Source organism: Aegilops tauschii, chromosome 3 (genome assembly GCF_002575655.3).
Source record: "Aegilops tauschii subsp. strangulata cultivar AL8/78 chromosome 3, Aet v6.0, whole genome shotgun sequence".
Taxonomy (NCBI): Eukaryota; Viridiplantae; Streptophyta; class Magnoliopsida; order Poales; family Poaceae; genus Aegilops; species Aegilops tauschii.
The window spans coordinates 84,044,353-84,063,451 of record NC_053037.3 but is presented as its reverse complement, the minus strand read 5'-3'; the positions used below and the strand labels follow the sequence as shown (position 1 = coordinate 84,063,451).

The following is a 19,099-nucleotide window of genomic DNA, read 5'->3' as shown; positions in this document are numbered from 1 at the left end:
TCAAATTCATGAACTATGATGAAATTTGGGGAACATTTTTTAAATTCATGAACATCTTTTAAAATTTGAGGAACACTTTTATTAATTCATGAATATTTTTGAATTCGTGAACATTTTCTGAGTCAGCAAATTTCTTTTTGCATATTCACGAACATTTTTATGTTAGTATAATAATGAGAGCTTTATTGGGAATGTTCTAGCAATCCATCTTCGGGCATACTTTCAACCAACTCTCTGTTCCGTTCTGTATCTGCACCAGTTGGGCTGGTGCACTGTATATGTTTTTGTTTTGAGAATCATGGTGCACTGGATATGTTTTTTTTTGAGACAATGGTGCACTGGATACGTTATCCCGCGAACATGCCCAGCAAAGGCCCAAGCAGCGGCAAAAGAGAAGCCTCCGCGAGGCCCCAACGCTGTGGTCGCAATGCTGTGCCGTCTCCTCTCCCTGCTGCTCCTGGCCGCCCTTCTCGCCGCCGCGGCTGGGCACGGGGATTCCTCCGCGTCCTCATGCCCCTTCCACGGCGGCCACGACGAGGAGCCCCACGAACACCATGACCACGGGCACAGCTGCGGGGGCGCCCTCGATGATTCCAATCACGAGCATCACCACCACCACAGCCACCATCACCGCGACGAGATCCAGCGGCTGCTTCCCGAGGAACTGGCCGAGGAGGCGGATCTCGAGCTCGAGGGCTTCGACCACGACCACCATCACCACCATGATCACCACCACGACCACATCCACCGCGATTTCCAGCCAGAGTCGACACCCATGGGTCAGGATTTTCACCTGCTCTGTGTACTTTCCGCGGAATGTGCGATTTCTAGGCGTGCTACGCCACGACACGACTGATAATTTCGGGGATTTGGCAGGCGTGTGGCTGAGAGCGATGGGGTGCTCGCTGCTGGTTAGCATGGCGTCGCTCGTCTGCCTCATCCTCCTCCCAGTAATCTTGTGTGAGTTCCCTGCTTTGATCCAGGGCAACCATTCTTCTGAGCAAGTGTTCACATTCTGACTGTTTTTTTATTTGAATTTTGCAGTTCAGGGGAAACCGTCGAAGGCCGTTGTGGACGCACTTGCAGTGTTTGGGGTAAGTGCAGAACTTGCAGTTATTAGAACTTTCTTAAAGACAAATATTAAGCTAGCAAATAGATGGGCGATGGCTTGGTCAAAGTGGACTGCGATGACCAGATTGGGAAGATTAGATGTGTTGGCTGGTAAAATGGCACGGTTGGGTTGACGCGCTGGCCCGACGGAGCCGATGATATCGATAAAGGTCGAAAAGATGATTCCATTGGCAGAGATGATGGAGAGGAAGTTTGAAGATAGGATAGATCCGTAGATCCGATCTAGTAGCTTGAGGCTCCCACCTGTCGGCGCTAGCTGTCGATGGTGTTCCGCGATGTACCTAACAACAATGCGGTGAATGTACATAGATTTGTATGACAAAGGGATATCACCTTAGGTTACCAGATGGGCACGAGCGACAAGTTTACTTAGGTTCGGGTCCTCGCGTGGCGAGTAATAACCCTACTCCTGCTTACATGAGATTATATCATAGAGGGATTACAGTAGAGGTGCACAGTGGTGTACTGGCGAGTTGAGGATCAAGTCGCCGAATAAGACAGAGGTGGACGATCTAAGCAGAATGCCAAACATCGGATCTACGAAAGGCCTATCTTGCTATTCTAGGGTTTTTGGAGTGGTCGAAGAGCCCCCCCCCCCCCCCCCCCCCTTCTAATCGTCTTGCGGGTATACCCTTATATAAGGGTCTTGGTTGGTGGCCGCCGCCCTCCATCTTGACCTTGCCGTGCAAGCCTTCGACTCCTTCTTTGGTAGTCGCATGGAAACCAGGGGTGACGCGTCTAAGGGAACCGGCTGCTCAGGTATGGTCCCCTCGAACCGCACATGTACAGGCAAATACAGCCCACAACGTACTGTGTGCGGTGCAGGAATACTGTACCTCAACAAAAATTAATCTAACAAAGAATCTGAGATGACATTATGCATCGCAATTATTGAATTCCTTGGTTTATCATATCAAGTATTTGTTTTGCTTTATAATTTTCTCTAGGTTCCTCACTGAGCTGCTGTTGAATAATCAATAACAGATTTTTTGTTGTTTCGTTATGATGTTTTGTAGGCAGGCGCAATGCTTGGAGATTCATTCCTTCATCAACTGCCTCATGCTTTTGGTATTGATGCATTTTATGTCTTTTGTTCTTATGTTTTTGTTTCATGCCTTCATTGTTGTGCATCTCAGAAAGTCAGAATTTGTGTGCACTAACAGTTGATCTACTCATTATCAACATCAATTGCCATCAGTTAGCAACTTCACATTTTCTCGAACGCACACCGCACGACATGTTCTTTTGTATTAGAAGAAGAAAGCGTTGAAATGATGTGAGGTTTACAAAACAAACTCAAACCAGAACAAAAACTAAAGCAAAGAGCAGCCTAGCCTAAACAAAAAGCAAAGGGAGAAGAAAAGCCCCTAAAACAAAGAGCTCAAAAACTCTACGGAGGTAACTTAGCATATTGTTTCCATGATAACTGTAGCTGCATGTCAGCCTCCCTGTCAGTTTTTAAGGGCTGTTGTATATTGTTCCCTATATGTATGCTGGTAAAAGGAGGTATCGTGGGGTATAGCAGGTGGGTGTATGCAAAGGGTCTGTTGGAGTGAAACTGTGCGCAATGTTGATGCATGGTCTGCTCGCTACAGTGTATTTTGCTGCCTGTAAAGATATTTTGTTTGTATGCCAAATAGAAGCACAGTAGCTCACAAACAAATTATCCGATGCGTGCACTCTGTTAGGAGACTAAAACTGAACCATCTACTTGATAACGGTATCTTCTATTTGTAGGATCTAGGGCATGATTAACATTTTTTTAAGCCTTTCCCCTGACTGTTAAGAGTTTATATGGAACTGAAGTATTGCACTTCAGCTAACATGTAATAGCATCATTTGTTTGTCATGCTGATATTAAAGTTTGGACAAAAACTGTACACCTAGCAACGGTCTTGTTAGGAACCTTGAATGTTATAGGGCATTTCTGCTTGAATTATATCATTTCCTGAGAAATCCGGGGAAATTCTAGTGTTTCAGACATGCCCTAAGTAATGCATTTTTCATGAACCTTTTTTTTGGCTATGTTTCTGACCTTTGTACCTGCAGTACTCTTACACCATTTGTGGTGCTAATCTGTCTTAGCCGTACTCTTATGTGTTCCTCATTTTATGTTTCATTGGGTACACAGGTGGAGGGCACTCTCATTCACACAATCATGAGGATCATGATCATGCTCATGAGCAGTCACATGCACACTCCCTGAAAGATCTTTCTGTTGGCTTGTCTATTTTATGTGAGTATTACCTTACATACCTATATCAAACAGTGTTTTCCCTTAGGATTAACATGCCAAAAGGCCTACCAATTATTTATCAAAGTCGGAATTTTATTTTCAGGATAATCAATGTTGACATGCCATAAGGCCTACCAATTTTATCTTATTATTTCTTATTATGTGATTGCTCAGTTTTATTAGGAATTAATCATTGTTGCATGTTACTGAACAAATGTAAATGCAATGATGAAATTGTTAATCATTTTATAACTCAACTGCTAATCTCCTTTCTTTTTCCATGCTTCTATGCAATATTCCTTGAAACATCCAACCATTTCATGCAGTTGGTATTGTATTGTTCTTTATTGTCGAGAAGATTGTGAGGTACGTTGAGGACAATTCTCAAAGGGGGGGTCATAGCCATGGGCACCATCATCACCATCATAAGCGACAAGACATTAGTGATAAGGCCAAGTCGGATCACATAAAAAGTGATGATGAGGGTAAAGACACAGATCAAGCGCAACAAAATTCTTTGCATGATGGTGCAACTGGAAAAACAATAGATGCTGAAAATGAGCAAGAGTCAAATGCTACTAAGGTATACCTAATTCTAGTTGATATAAATTCTGAAGGTATCCAATATGTTCTCCTAAGCCTTCAAGTCTTATCATTGCATGGGTACTTGTGTGTGGAAATGCTGATCTCCACCTGTGCAGCGTTGCACCCTATATTCCGTATGTGTGTTTTCCAATTCAAAATGTTATGAAAAAGTATGGAAAAAATTCTTGAATGGACATTATGAGATGACATACACACTTGCAAAATTTGAATCATATGCATCCTGTGAGAAACAAACAAATTGATGCACCTTGCATATCATACTATTTACTAAGCAAGCTGCACCAATTTTTTCTTTTTACTCAGGACACATGTATTCATGTTTTGGTACCAAAATTTTCATGTGGACATGTTAGAACCTGATGGACATGCATGATTTGTTTTATTAAATTTGGTACAATTTGAATATGGCAAAACATATCTCAAATATAGTGCCCCCGCCCAGGTGTGCAAAATCTGTTTTTTTTCCTTATATAGTTCATTTACATTTACGAAGTACAATAGTTAACTGTCGAAATTTGGGAACAAAAGTGGCCTTGGTTGGAAAACATGCCTGTAAAGTGTGGAAACTTGTTTAGCTGGGAAATAAAATTTAGTGCATTCCAAAAATCGAAGGACACTAGGTTCAGCTAAAGACAAGTATGTTTGTGCGAACACAACACTACCTTTTGTGGTTGTCAAGTCGCCCTGCAAGCATGCCAAATGACATATTTGTGAAAGGTGCACCATGACACACAAAACTGTGATGTGCCACAGCTGTAGTCACAATCTACATACTGACTGCCACATATATACATAAAAGAGATAAAATAGCAAATGTAGCAGTGAAACTAAATTAATATTTTGGTAATTTCTACTGTAACTAGTCTGTCATCCCTACTGTTTTAGTGAAAACCTTTTGTATTATTCACAGGAAGCTGTTTTAGGATCACAGAGATCAGCTTTGGACGTGGTGCCTGGTGCCACCGACAGAGAGCCTATCAATTCTAAAACCGTTCCTGCCCCTGGCAAAGCATTATCGAGTGAAGATCCCTCTGTTTCAAACTCCAACCTCGTGTTTGGCTACCTCAATCTTTTCTCAGATGGCGTTGTAAGTCTATGATCTGAATACTCACAGCTATTTTTATGTTTTAGTCTTGCGCGTGCAGTCGGACTGTATATTAGATTTTTCAGCCTTTACTAGGTTTGATTTGATGGAATTTCAGAAAATAATTATGTGATTAATGCAGCATAACTTCACTGATGGGATGGCTCTTGGAAGTGCTTTTCTGCTACATGGTTCTGTTGGAGGATGGTCTAGAACTTTATTTCTGCTCGCTCATGAACTTCCTCAAGAGGTTACCTTCCTCCTCAAGTAACTGATATCAGATCTAACTTACAGTATTTCTCTCCTCTTGCCTCCTACCAGTGTTGCTTTTTTTTTTTGCCTTGTTACGTGGTATTAGTTAAAACACATATTTGGCATTGGTTCAGTATGTTAAGACCATGAGCAGCTGCTACTTTCACTGGTACCAAGAGGAGAGAGAAGTCTTGGTACTGGAACCTCACATTGAAACAAAATTTCAACCGTGACCAAGACTGTTTGGAAATGCTAGCTTAGACATGGTGTGATGTGTCAATCTGGTTACCGGTTCCGGGACCGCATGTAGTTTGTGGCTTTGTGCCCTAAGTTCATGAGACAGTTCATGTTCTGCTCTTCTAGCAATTTTGTGATATTCTCTATACAAGTGCATCAGATCCAGAAGATAAGAATCCAGTATCACATCCAATCTTTCTTATCTGTGACTAATAATGATTTTATCTTTTTAGAATATACTTTGCCGTGGTATCATGTGAAAACTGGAGATTACATAAATATACAAACTCCTTTTGCTCAGGAAGTTCCGCTGGAGTGAAAATATTGGTCATGATATATGAATGAATAGCTAATGTGTCACGTGGAATTTAGATTTTCATATATTATTTAGTATTATTATGCTTGTAGCTTTGGATCTCTACTTCTCTAAGCTCTACATAGTTGGGAAATGAATCTTGGTTTGTTACAACCGGATTAGTTAGATTATCTTCAGTGATGCTTGTTTTTTTGTTTACGTGTAGCATGTAGGATACTTTATTGGAAATGCTAGTGGGCGAACGTTCGCTGGGAAGGCAGTCCCAGCGAATGCCCCCACAGCCATTGGATCCAGATCACGTGGATGGCAAATTTTTTTAAATCGCTGGCAATTCTTTCCTATACATGTCAATTTCACCTTCCCTACATGGCATTTCCCTAAAAAAACGCATGCCAATTTTAGTTATTCCGGCATGGCAAGTGCGGCGTTCGCTCGCAATTTGCCCCTAGCGAACATTCGCCAGATAAACGCGTGCTACTTTATTTGAATTAACCTTTTTTGTGAGCTGAACAGTTTTATTGAATTACACGAAAAATGATACTGCTGGTTGATGATAAACTTCTCATCTCTTTGTTAAGATTGGGGATTTTGGGATTCTGGTTCGCTCAGGATTCACCGTATCTAAAGCCCTGTTTTTCAACTTTCTCTCTGCGCTGGTTGCTTTGGGTGGGACAGCACTGGTAAGTTCTTGTTCTATCCTCTCCCGAAATAAAATTATTATTCTGGATTGAGTCCCTAATTTTCTACCTCATGTGTAGGCACTGTCTTTGGGAACGGATCCAGGACATTCCTCTTTGATTGAGGTAAGTTATCTATATATATTATTATTTTATTATTAAAACGGAAGGCAAACGAGTCACCATGTGCTTCCACATGGACTGAATTATCTAAGTCCATCGATCATCAACTTGAATGGCTAAGATTTAGAAATCAATGTACCTAACATATGAGCTTAAACTCACTATGTAATACACCAGTATTTGTATCTGAATTGGCAGTGACCGAAGTCCATCCAAATCAGTCCATAACATATGCAAGCAATGACATCACCGCTGATCAACAAATGATTTCACTTATTTGCTTAGTATCTATTCCCTCTGTAACTTAATGTAAGATGTTTTTTGGCACTGTCATGGACTATAAAAACGTCTTATAAGAAGTTACAGAGGGAGTACTTCCTATAGAATGTGAATTAGGCAAATCGTATGTATTTTTGTTGTACTGGATGTGGTCATATTGTATTAATTAAATAGATAAAAGTATAAATCTACTAAAACAGTCCCTTGGTTTGAAAATGTAAGGTGCATAACTGAGCGTGTAGTCAATGTTTTAAAGTCTGATTGGTAATGCGTAAAATAGTTGATTTAGTATGCAAGAATGATACTATTGCATTATTCCAGATCAGGGAATAGTAGATAAAAATTTATTAGGCAGGTAGAAAATACAACTCTCTTACACATGAAAATTTGAATTGAAATATATAGCAAATTTATTTCCGTTACTCCATATTAAGGTCACAAATAATTAAATTTAAGAGTAAACAATTGTACACTAATTAAATCTAAAACTGAAGTGTCAAGTATTCTCTTTATTTCCATTCAGTACCATTTAAGTATGTAGAGACAGTGGATATCAATACATCATGCCTAAGATGTATCAATAGGCATGAAATAGGTAGATGTATTGACACACATAGATTCAAATATGATGGGGACAATGTTGACATGGAGTACAAAAGAGTCGAGCTAAGCTTGGGCCAGGTCCAGTCGAAGGTACGCCATTGAGGTAAAGGTATGGTTGGATTGGTAGACACCGGCAAAGTCTACATCAGCTGGGCAGCTGGGTCCGACAATGAAATCGCAAATTTGTAAGAATCAAGTAGTACAACCAGGTGTAGACGTACAAATAATCAGATATTTCTTTTTACTTGAGAAAACGCAAAAGCCTTGCGTTTCAATGCATTGTAGAAAGAAAAGTTTGTACAAGCCCTAAGAAGGGGAACACTCGGCGGTGATTAAAACATGACGCCTGTACACGCTTGACACCGACATCGTCGGAAGCAATGCCGTGAGGCCCCTTGCACCCGCCATTGCTCATTGCCTGGCTTCTGTCTTGATTGTGTTAAGAAGGCACACCAAGCTCAGTTGGGAAGATGAATGCGATGCATGTGCAAGCGGCATATCATACGAATGAACCTATATTGCTCCCATGCAACATCTAAGATTGGGGGAAATAAATTATGTCAAAGTATGTAATACAAGTTGTTGGAGTTGTGCTAATAAGGAGTACAAGTCACTGATGACATGTGTCAGTGAAATAGGAATACAGAATGTTACATATATTAATAATGAATACAAACTAATAGTTATAACTTTCTAGCAACCCATAGGAGAGGCCATGGCAGAACAACAACAATAACAAAAACAACAAAGCTTTCTGTCCCAAGCAAGTTTAGGCTAGAGATGAAACCCAATACAAACCTATGAGAAACCATAAAAGAACTGATCGTGTACAGGGCATTATCAGAGAAAATAATCTACAATAAGCGTGGCGAGGAGAAAATGTTTGAGGATTGTGTACAGGGAATGCATGACATGGGTAAGAACCAGCAGATCGATACAACATGAGTAAGAACCACCAGATCGATGCACAACAATCCATGTCCCTTGAAGCGGTAAACAAAAAACTTGAATAAAACGACATGGACATCCTTGGAAAAAGGCATGCTAGAATGTGAGTGATTGAGGGGAATAAAGCTTTAGCAATCCATATGTATACATGTGCATCATGTATAAATTGCATTAGATGGATGGACGACAAATAAATAAAGACATGTGAACGCATCTTTATTCATGATATAGCACAAATCTGATAATGTAAATGCAATATCACTAACAATGTGAGGTTGGAGGGAGAAAACACAAGATGTACTTATGAGGCTTCTATTCATAGATTTATTTATTGGTCGAATAATCCTTCAGATTGAAAAAAACTATATATTGATAAATGCCTTCTTTGATATCTAGTTATTTATCATCAATGAAATATAAAAGCATAGACTAAAATCATGGGTGTAACTTTTTTGAGTTGGATATATTTATATTGGTGAAGTGAAATTAGTTATCATTTTACTCGTCATGGATTTTTCATACTATCATGTTACATGTATAGCTTTTTGCAAGCATGTTCATATGAAACATAATGGCCAAAGTTTGTTCTGGAGTATGGAGATTCTGTAAAAAGATGTCGCGATAGGATATTTAGCCGTGCTCACCATGCTAGTTTTCTATTAAAGCTGTTTCTACTTTCTACACAACACAAACCATCTAAAATGTCTCATTCATAGATCTTGATAGGATACAATCTTCCTTCTTTTGGGACGCCCAAGTTTCACACACAACCAAATTAGCTTCCATCCATATTACAGTATTACTCCCTCCTATCCATAATAAGTGTCGCGGTTTTGAACTAAGGTTGAACTAACCTTAGATCAAAACTGCGAAACTTATTTTTGATCGGAGGGAGTAGTTAATATAAGTAATGTTTACTTTGTGTGTTATTATAGCTGATTCGGTAACTGGTATTCATACTTCTACAGGGATTTACTGCTGGTGGTTTTATTTACATTGCTGTTGCCGGAGTCCTCCCACAGATGCATGATCAGAAAACTACGCTAAGCAACTCAATGTGTCAGTTGATTTTCCTGACAATGGGAATGCTGGTCGCTCTTGGCATATCTTTGGTAGAATGATTTGGGCATCAACTTCTCTGTAGCTTTAGCGCTGAGATGCACTTACATTAGTCCGGTGAAATTTTCAACTACAGCCGGGAATATGAGTTATGTGGATATTGTGGCTAAAAAATATAGCAGAACTTTGTTGGCGACTAAATTAATTTCACTTGCATCACTAGTATCATCGATAATTTGATATAGGCCTTGTAAACTTTATGCAAGCTTGAATCTTGTGATCATAACTAGTGCATCTCAAACAAGCCAGTACCAAGGGGAAAGGGTGGTCAGATGCTCCTACCCATGAACAGTGAAATTCTTAAAAATAGGAAAACGTCAACAACATTCTGTTTTTTTATTTACATCCAAGATGCTCATGTGTGCTATGTGCATGTGAAATTCGTGGCGTTTGGACACAAAATGTGCGGCAAAATTCCCTTAGGCTTTCAACTTGTGACTCTTATTTTGTTAAACTAATTTTAAACAAGCTTGATAAAAAATATTATGACAAAATATGACAATCCAAGGCATAGAACAAAAACATCAATGTAGCTATCACAAGAATTCGCACTCCACGTCTCGCTTTGACATCGTCCACGCACTCGTTTAACTAAGAAACTACAGATCCAACGAGGGCCGACAAAAATTGGCCCCGACGGATCGCACTACACACGATACAGTGCACCCTCCAACAGAAGAAAAACAAAGAAAAATGAACGCAGTCATGACAAACAAAACAAACAGAATCGCCAAACCAAGAGCTATCGGTGGCGCTACATGATGGAGCAGCCGGTTGGGTCGCCGGCCGTGTACTCGTGGTGGACGACGGTGGTAGCGTACGGCGCCGGTGGGTAGTACTCGTACGACAGCTGCTGCTGGCGGTGGTACTGATCGGCTGCCACCGGCGAGTAGCTGGCCGCGGTGTAACTGCTGTACCCGCCATAGGCGGCGGCGTCCCCGCGCGCGCCCGCGTCGGCGGCCTGCGCAGAGTGGTAGCCGGCTCCGGCGGCAGCGTTGGTGGTGCTCGCGTAGCCGCGGCCCGGCTGCAGGGTGCGCAGCTCGACGATGTCGGCGTGGCCCACCTTCCGCCGCAGCCTGCTGGTGAGGTGGTTGGAGTCGACGCCTTCGCCGACCACCCGCAGCAGGTTCCGCCCCTCCCCCGCCAGCGTCACCGACTCCACTCCTGATCGAATACGTCACAGACGTCAGACGCATTGAGCAATTGCAGAGTCTCGTCAAGAACAGAGGAATTTGTATATGGGGGTGCTGCGTACCTTCGATTGCCGCCGCGATCTTCATGGCCTTGGAGTGCTGGCCCTTGTCGGAGCTCGCCTGCATCCTGATCACCATCTCCGTCTGCAACACCACCACGCACAATCCGATCAAACCGCCGTCGATTCCCGTAGACCAAGTAAACAAACAGAATCCAAACAGAAATTGGAAAAATGTTGCAAGTAGACGGAATCCGTACCCTCATATTGTCGCCGGACTCGATCCTTAGCTGAGTCTGGGTTAAGCAATGGACCAGGAGCGGTTTATGGGTGAGCAGCGCGCGTTTGCTCGCCTTATATATTGCAGCAGTGGTAGTAATGTAGTATGCCGTACGGGCAAAGATTCCAGCCAGTTGAGTTTTTTTTTGCGGGGCCAGCCAGTTGAGTTTCATGGCAACTACGCGCGCCCCACCTTCGTAGTCCATCCTAATTTTTTTTTACCGTAGATTCGTGGCAAAGCATCCAAGTGACCGGCGAACACGGCGTGGCGATTTGTATATTGCGACTGATCAGATCAGCACGTCACTTAATTCTACTGCCAACAGACTTGCTATGGTCGAAGCCTCCAAGGGCGATAAATCTCGGACGTTAAACGCAGGGATTCACTGTGATCGGCGGTGGAGACCTGTTGGTGTCTTCTTTTTTCTTCTATTCTAAGATAAGATGGTGGCCAGTTAGCACTCGACAGTGTAGGTGATACCAAGTGACCAACTTAAACAAATTCCACTGGAAGGTTGGAAGTAGTTGCCACTTTGTCGTTATAGTCAAACCAAAATTTAGTGGACCACCAATGATGTGCTCCACAAGCCTTCAAAACTTGTTTCTTCTTATGCCGACTAGATGACCCAGTTATGCCCAATGGCTTAAAATGCAAACTGGCCGAGATGTGAGGGCAACATATAAGGGCGTCTCCATCACTGACCCGCAAATGGACATCGCAGATGTCTGTTTTTATGTCCGGATGTGGTCCGTGAATATGGTATGGGAGAGAGCCATTGAAGGCTATTCACGAAATAATCTGGTTGGGGGATAGAGAGTAGATAGGGGGGGGGGGGGGGGCAGATGAGTTTAATCCCATCCTCAGATCTGCCAGGGTCATGCATGCATCGTGCTGAAAAAATTGTTTTATACATTTGGTTTCTCATAATAAAAATCTGAGGGGGTTCCGATGGCACACGACATGCGGTTTCCATGCGACGCTCGCACCGCGTGCGATGCACGCCTACCCTGCGATTACGTCCCTGATTTCGGCACGGTGCTGCCGGAGCCCCGACCCGCCACAGTTCACCGGCGCGAGCAGCGGGTGGAGCTCCTCGACGCCGAGGGGGTGGTGGTGGATGCGTGTAGTTGGTGCGGCGACGCGGAGTTGAGGGTGGGCCAGAGGGTGGCGTTTCCGTGCCACGTCGCGAGACTTGCGGCGGCTGACCGGTGGGGCGACCTTGGGGCGGTTATCGAGGTGAGTAATGGCGAGTCGGGGGAGGGGAGAGAGGTTATTAGGCCGTCGCCTCGTCTCTCCACCGCTCCCCCCTCACAAATCTCATCCTCGAAACCCACCGCGCTCCGCCGCTTCGAGAGTTAGGGTTTCATGACGACGCGCGAGCAGCAGATGTGGGCGCTGTCCGCCGGCGACGAGGTGCTGATGGGGAGATTGGAGGAGATAGATCGGTGGTTTCCTACGGCGAAGGCCCTCAACGACGCGTCTGGGATGGTGAGGGACAAGCTGCGGGGCGAGGAGATCCTCAGGTGCTTCCCCAACTACGACCGCCAGCCGGCGGTGGGGGTGATCCTCTGGGCGATGCTCGAGGCGGAATCACTGATTCCGGAGCAGAGGGGGAAGTGGAAGGTGTTCCGCTCCCTCCGCTTCCGCCTGATCCAGCCGCGGGCTCCGCCACCAGCGCCGCAGGCGGTGGTGATGGGGATCCTAGCTCCGGGGTCCAGGTGGCTTCCGATCGAGATCGAGGAGGATGCGGAAGTGGTCGAGCAGGAGGTGGCCGTGCCGCCACGGTGGAGGGCCAGGGCGCCTGCGACCCCGACTGCACTTCCCCGCCGCTCCCCGCGTTTCCAGAGGCGCTCGCCTCGCCTCCTTGCTCTCTCCCGCCGCCAGTAGGGCACTCACCGGCCGGTAATCGCTTCTGGTTGCTGGCCGGAGAGGGCTCTGAGGAGGAGGGGGAGGGGGAGGTTCTCGACTATGATGCAGGTATGGCAAAATCCGCTAAGTATTTAGTATCTACTACTTCGATTGAGGTAGATGATACTAGAAATAGAGGCAAAATTGGGAAAATAGGGCTCCGTGCTGAAAACAGAGTGCAAAAAGGGCCTAGATCCCGGAATTTTGATGTTTGCAATAGGATTCCCTCTGTTTTTGGTAGTTTGGATAAAGAAAACGAGGGTTGGGATGAGAGAAGAGACAAGTTGGGAGATAACTTTAAGCTTACTGGCATAGATGCTCAAATTGTGCAAAAATATATGGGAAAAAAATAATGTGCATCCTATCACACCTTGGTTTGGGGGAGAGGATGTAGATTTTGGTGAAATAGAATTACAAAAAACCCAAATTGCAGCCTATATGGCTCCAAAAGAGGGGGGGTTTAAACAAATTAATTCTGAGAAGAGGTTGAGACCCCTAATCATTTTTGGGGGCTCAATTGGGAAGGATTTCAGTATTGACCTGGAGGTGGGCCTGCCTTGGTGGAGGCCCTGTGGGCCGAACTCCAGCCCAACCCAAAAAGAAAACTGGGTCCTGGCAGGTATAAAAGAGGGAGCAGAGGCGGGAGGGAAGCAATCCCACCACATAGGGTTTCCCCCTCTCCTCCCCTTGCTGCCGCCAGAAGAAGAGATGTCCGGAAACTTTGGGAGAGGGTTTGGAGCTTCCAGATTCAATCGAGGGGGTGGGGGTGGACACACAGGGGGTAGATTCAACTATACTGACAGGGGGGATGATGGAATGGAGGCAGACATGCCTTCCCAGGGAGATCTGGTGGTTTTGGAAGAGGTGATGGTCGATTTGGTATAGGAAATGGGGTAGGCAGAGGTTTTGAAGAAGAAGAGGATTCTGCTACTGAGGGAAATGGAGAAAATCTGATCTGGCAAGCCAAGACAGGGAAGAAAGAAGCAGGGGAAGAGATCATCAAAAAAGCAATTGGAGATACAGGGGTTTCTGGACTTGAAAAAGATAGAAATAAGGAACAACTAGTCCAGTCAGATCAGAATCAACAACAGAAGCTGCTGACCTCTCTGCTCTCTCAGTTAGTGCAGGGGATGAAGAACAGTGAGAAAGACCAGATTGAGGAGATGTTTGGGAAACATTCTGGAAATCAGTCTGGGAAAGACAGTCAAAAGAAAGAAGAAAGAGGTGGAGAAGGACAACAAAGGGCTGACAAAGGTTTTGAACAAAATTCAGGTATGGAACTGAAGAAACAGGGGCGGAGAAACAGTTGGCAACAAAACATTGAGGATAACAAGAAAGGATTTGATAGGTTCAGCAAGCAGGTTTGTGGTAAATGCAAAGACCCCAGACATACCACCAAAGAATGCAGGGTGGGACACTGTTTGATATTTGGTAGAGACAACCACATAACTGGAGAGTGCAATCTGCTGAAACAAATGAAGCCTGTACCTAAGTATGTGGGATATGCTGCTAAAGGCTTAGGAATCCTATTGGTGCAGAGCTATAAAGATGTACTGGTAGCTGAACACACAAACCCCCGGGTGTGGTGGTCATAAGAGAAGGACAGATTAATGAGACTGAGCTTACTAGAGCTTTGGGAGAAATGTTGGATTGGGGATGGCAATGGAGAGTGAAAGAGTTTGGAAAAATGGCTACATGATGAGATTTCCCAACAAGGCAAAACTAGTGGAGTTAGCAAAGTTCAATGACTTCAACTTGCTGGGGACAGGGGTGGTAATCAAAGTCCAACCCTGGTCTCTGGACCATCAGGCTATTGGAAAAATGCACACAATTTGGATCAAATTGACCAAGGTTCCTGATTGTTTTAGGCACTTCTTAGGCATTTGTGAGGTTGCTGCTGTAGTTGGGCCTGTGCTTGAAATTGATATGGACACTATTAATGAAGAAAACATCAGGGTCAAGTGTCGAATTAGGGATGTGGAAAGGATTCCCTCTCAAGTGGAAATCACTTCCCCTGATCTTCTTATGTTCAGAATTAGGACAGAAGCTGAGAAGGTGGTGGAAATTGGTTGGTACAAGGAAGAGAAAAGGAAGAATGACAATAGCAATATCCTAGAAGGTGGAGTTGAAGAGGTGGAAACAAGGAAAAGAACAAAGCTGGAAGATACAGAACATAAAGGGGTTGCTTTGGGGTGCTTATCTCTAAAACAAAGTGAGGAGATAGATGGGAGAATTGAGAAAATGAGATCACAAATGGAAGAGAACATGATGCAGTGGCAAAATGAGATGGTTGCAGAAAGGAGGAAATGGCAAAAGAAAGTGAAATCATGTTCAGTAAGATAAAAAATCTGGAGGAAGACAAAGTCAGAAACAGTGCACTATGGGCCAAAAGTGAGAAAAGGATTAAGGAGCTGGAAAGTAACCAATTGGATTTGCAAGAGTTGAGCAGAAAACAGCAAGAAGAAATTCAAAAGCTAGTGCAAGAGGCTGCCAACAGGGAGCAATATGAAATGGAATTAGCCAACATGTATTTAGAGGATTATGAGAAAGAAAATAAACAGAAAAAGGAGGAAACTGATTCTGGGAAATATGATGAGCCTACTGATTACAATGCTAGCAAGAGTCAATAGGGACCTTGGGGGAAAAATGGTTGAGCTACATGGAAGTGAGGTCTTGGAGAAAGATGGGAAGGAAGGAGAAGTTGAGATCAAAAGAAGTCTCAGGAACAAAGGAAAGGAAGACCAAAAAATTGAAGAGATGGCAAAAATTAGAGTTGAGGAAAGAGAAAATTATGGTAAGAATCTTGATTCTGCGTTTGCTGATGCTTCTTTATTACAAATTAGTTCTTTAGTAGGGATTGACCTAGGATGTTCTATTGATATGATTGACAAAAACCTAGATATCATTAATAAGATAGAGAGAGCCAGGAGAGACATATACTTCCAAAATATTAAAAAAGAAAACAGTGACAGGGAAAGAAAGGCATCTGAGGAAAAAGGAGAGAAAGAAAAGGACATCCCAACATATATAAATACTGGAAATGTAGATGTTGAGGGATTATGTTCTGATTTTGAACACCTCTGATGCTGATATTGTTGGGGATCATTGCAGAAATTAAAAATTTTCTATGCATCACCAAGATCAATCTATGGAGTTTACTAGCAACGAGAGGGGAGGAGTGCATCTACATACCCTTGTAGATCGCGAGTGGAAGCGTTCAAGAGAACGGGGTTGATGGAGTCGTACTCGTCGTGATCCAAATCACCGATGACCCAAGCGCCGAACGGACGGCACCTCCGCGTTCAACACACGTACGGAGCGGTGACGTCTCCCACGCCTTGATCCAGCAAGGAGGAGGGAGAGGTTGAGGAAGAAGGCTCCAACAGCAGCACGACGGCGTGGTGGTGGTGGAGTGACAGTTCTCCGGCAGGGCTTCGCCAAGCACACGCGGAGGAGGAGAGGTGTTGGGGAGGGGAGGGGCTGCGCCTTGGGAAAGGTGTGGCTGCCCTCCCACCCCTCCACTATATATAGGGGCAAGGGAGAGGGGGGCCGCCCCCCTTAGATCCCATCTGGTGGGAGGGGCGGCGGCCAGGGGAAGGTGGCTTGCCCCCCAAGCAAGGAGGGGGCGCCCCCCTTTAGGGTTCCCCCAAACCCTAGGGGCATGGGCCCTAGGGGGGTTGGCTCCCAGCCCACTTAGGGCTGGTTCCCTTCCACCTACAGCCCATAAGGCCCTCCGGGGCAGGTGGACCCCCCGGTGGACCCCCGGAACCCCTCCGGTGGTCCCGGTACAATACCGGTATACCCCCGAATATTTCCGGTGACCGTATGATGACTTCCCATATATAAATCTTCACCTCCGGACCATTCCGGAACTCCTCGTGACGTCCGGGATCTCATCCGGGACTCCGAACAACATTCGGTAATCACATACAAACCTTCCTTATAACCCTAGCGTCATCGAACCTTAAGTGTGTAGACCCTACGGGTTCGGGAATCATGCAGACATGACCGAGACACCTCTCTAGCCAATAACCAACAGCGGGATCTGGATACCCATGTTGGCTCCTACATGTTCCACGATGATATCATCTGATGAACCACGATGTCGAGGATTCAAGCAATCCCGTATACAATTCCCTTTGTCAATCGGTACTTTACTTGCCCGAGATTCGATCGTCGGTATCCCAATACCTCATTCAATCTCATTACCGGCAAGTCACTTTACTCGTTCCGTAATGCATGATCCCGTGACTAACTACTTAGTCACATTGAGCTCATTATGATGATGCAATACCGAGTGGGCCCAGAGATACCTCTCCGTCATACGGAGTGACAAATCCCAGTCTCGATCCGAGCCAACCCAACAGACACTTTCGGAGATACCTGTAGTGCACCTTTATAGCCACCCAGTTACGTTGTGACGTTTGGTACACCCAAAGCATTCCTACGGTATCCGGGAGTTGCACGATCTCATGGTCTAAGGAAATGATACTTGACATTAGAAAAGCTTTAGCAAACGAACTACACGATCTAGTGCTATGCTTAGGATTGGGTCTTGTCCATCACATCATTCTCCTAATGATGTGATCCCGTTATCAATGACATCCAATGTCCATGGTCGGGAAACCGTAACCATCTATTGATCAACGAGCTAGTCAACTAGAGGCTCACTAGGGACATGTTATGGTCTATGTATTCACACATGTATTATGATTTCCGGATAACACAATTAAAGCATGAACAATAGACAATTATCATGAACAAGGAAATATAATAATAACCATTTTATTATTGCCTCTAGGGAATATTTCCAACAGTCTCCCACTTGCACTAGAGTCAATAATCTAGTTACATTGTGATGAATCGCACACCCATAGAGTTCTGGTGTTGATCATGTTTCGCTCGTGGAAGAGGTGTAGTCAACGGATCTGCGACATTCAAATCCGTATGCACTTTACAAATATCTATGTTTCCATTTTGAACATTTTCACGAATGGAGTTGAAGCGACGCTTGATGTGCCTGGTCTTCTTGTGAAACCTGGGCTCCTTGGCAAGGGCAATAGCTCCAGTGTTGTCACAGAAGAGAGTCATCGGCCCCGACGCATTGGGAATAACTCCTAGGTCGGCAATGAACTCCTTCATCCAGATTGCTTCATGTGCTGCCTCCGAGGGTGCCATGTACTCTACTTCACATGTAGATCCCGCCACGACGCTTTGCTTGCAACTGCACCAGCTGATTGCCCCACCATTCAAAATGTACACGTATTCAGTTTGTGACTTAGAGTCATCCAGATCTGTGTCGAAGCTAGCATCGACGTAACCCTTTACGACGAGCTCTTCGTCACCTCCATAAACGAGAAACATATCCTTAGTCCTTTTCAGGTACTTCAGGATGTTCTTGACCGCTGTCCAGTGTTCCATGCCGGGATTACTTTGGTACCTTCCTACCAAACTTACGGCAAGGTTTACATCAGGTCTGGTACACAGCATGGCATACATAATAGACCCTATGGCCGAGGCATAGGGGACGACACTCATCTTTTCTCTATCTTCTGCCGTGGTCGGGCATTGAGCCGTGCTCAATCTCACACCTTGCAATACAGGCAAGAACCCCTTCTTGGATTGATCCATATTGAACTTATTCAATATCTTGTCAAGGTATGTGCTTTGTGAAAGACCTATGAGGCGTCTCAATCTATCTCTATAGATCTTGATGCCTAATATGTAAGCAGCTTCTCCAAGGTCCTTCATTGAAAAACACTTATTCAAGTAGGCCTTTATACTTTCCAAGAATTCTATATCATTTCCCATCAATAGTATGTCATCCACATATAATATGAGAAATGCTACAGAGCTCCCACTCACTTTCTTGTAAACACGGGCTTCTCCATAAGTCTGTGTAAACCCAAACGCTTTGATCATCTCATCAAAGCGAATGTTCCAACTCCGAGATGCCTGCACCAGCCCATAGATTGAGCGCTGGAGCTTGCATACTTTGTCAGCATTCTTAGGATCGACAAAACCTTCCGGCTGCATCATATACAATTCTTCCTTAAGGAAGCCGTTAAGGAATGCCGTTTTGACGTCCATTTGCCATATTTCATAATC

The 19,099-nt window shown here is 44.4% G+C and overlaps 2 protein-coding genes across 2 annotated transcripts; one reads left to right on the top strand and one right to left on the bottom strand.

The window, feature by feature from the left end:
- The first annotated feature begins 374 nt into the window (after window positions 1-374).
- LOC109739142 (IAA-alanine resistance protein 1) lies at window positions 375-9,752 on the top strand. The gene is made up of 11 exons (XM_020298231.4): window positions 375-779; window positions 877-960; window positions 1,045-1,094; window positions 2,148-2,199; window positions 3,263-3,367; window positions 3,694-3,950; window positions 4,884-5,060; window positions 5,200-5,307; window positions 6,441-6,542; window positions 6,621-6,665; window positions 9,461-9,752. Exons 1-11 carry the CDS (start codon window positions 428-430, stop codon window positions 9,611-9,613), a joined length of 1,485 nt encoding a protein of 494 aa, XP_020153820.1. The 5' UTR covers window positions 375-427; the 3' UTR covers window positions 9,614-9,752.
- Window positions 9,753-10,122: 370 nt separating this feature from the next.
- LOC109739141 (uncharacterized) lies at window positions 10,123-11,141 on the bottom strand. The gene is made up of 3 exons (XM_020298230.2): window positions 11,064-11,141; window positions 10,867-10,948; window positions 10,123-10,775 (listed from the first exon to the last, which is right to left on the bottom strand). The coding sequence occupies exons 1-3, from the start codon at window positions 11,067-11,069 to the stop codon at window positions 10,366-10,368; spliced, it is 498 nt and encodes a 165-aa protein (XP_020153819.1). The 5' UTR covers window positions 11,070-11,141; the 3' UTR covers window positions 10,123-10,365.
- Between the last annotated feature and the right edge of the window lie 7,958 nt (window positions 11,142-19,099).

Excerpts from the sequence above, each read along its gene's own strand:
- LOC109739142 (XM_020298231.4), top strand. The coding sequence starts at position 428 with ATGCTGTGCCGTCTCCTCTCCCTGCTGCTCCTGGCCGCCCTTCTCGCC. Across the intron at positions 2,200-3,262 it reads TCAACTGCCTCATGCTTTTG|GTGGAGGGCACTCTCATTCA; the intron begins GTATTGATGCAT and ends TTGGGTACACAG. Across the intron at positions 5,308-6,440 it reads CTCATGAACTTCCTCAAGAG|ATTGGGGATTTTGGGATTCT; the intron begins GTTACCTTCCTC and ends CTCTTTGTTAAG.
- LOC109739141 (XM_020298230.2), bottom strand. Across the intron at positions 10,776-10,866 it reads GATCGCGGCGGCAATCGAAG|GAGTGGAGTCGGTGACGCTG; the intron begins GTACGCAGCACC and ends GTATTCGATCAG.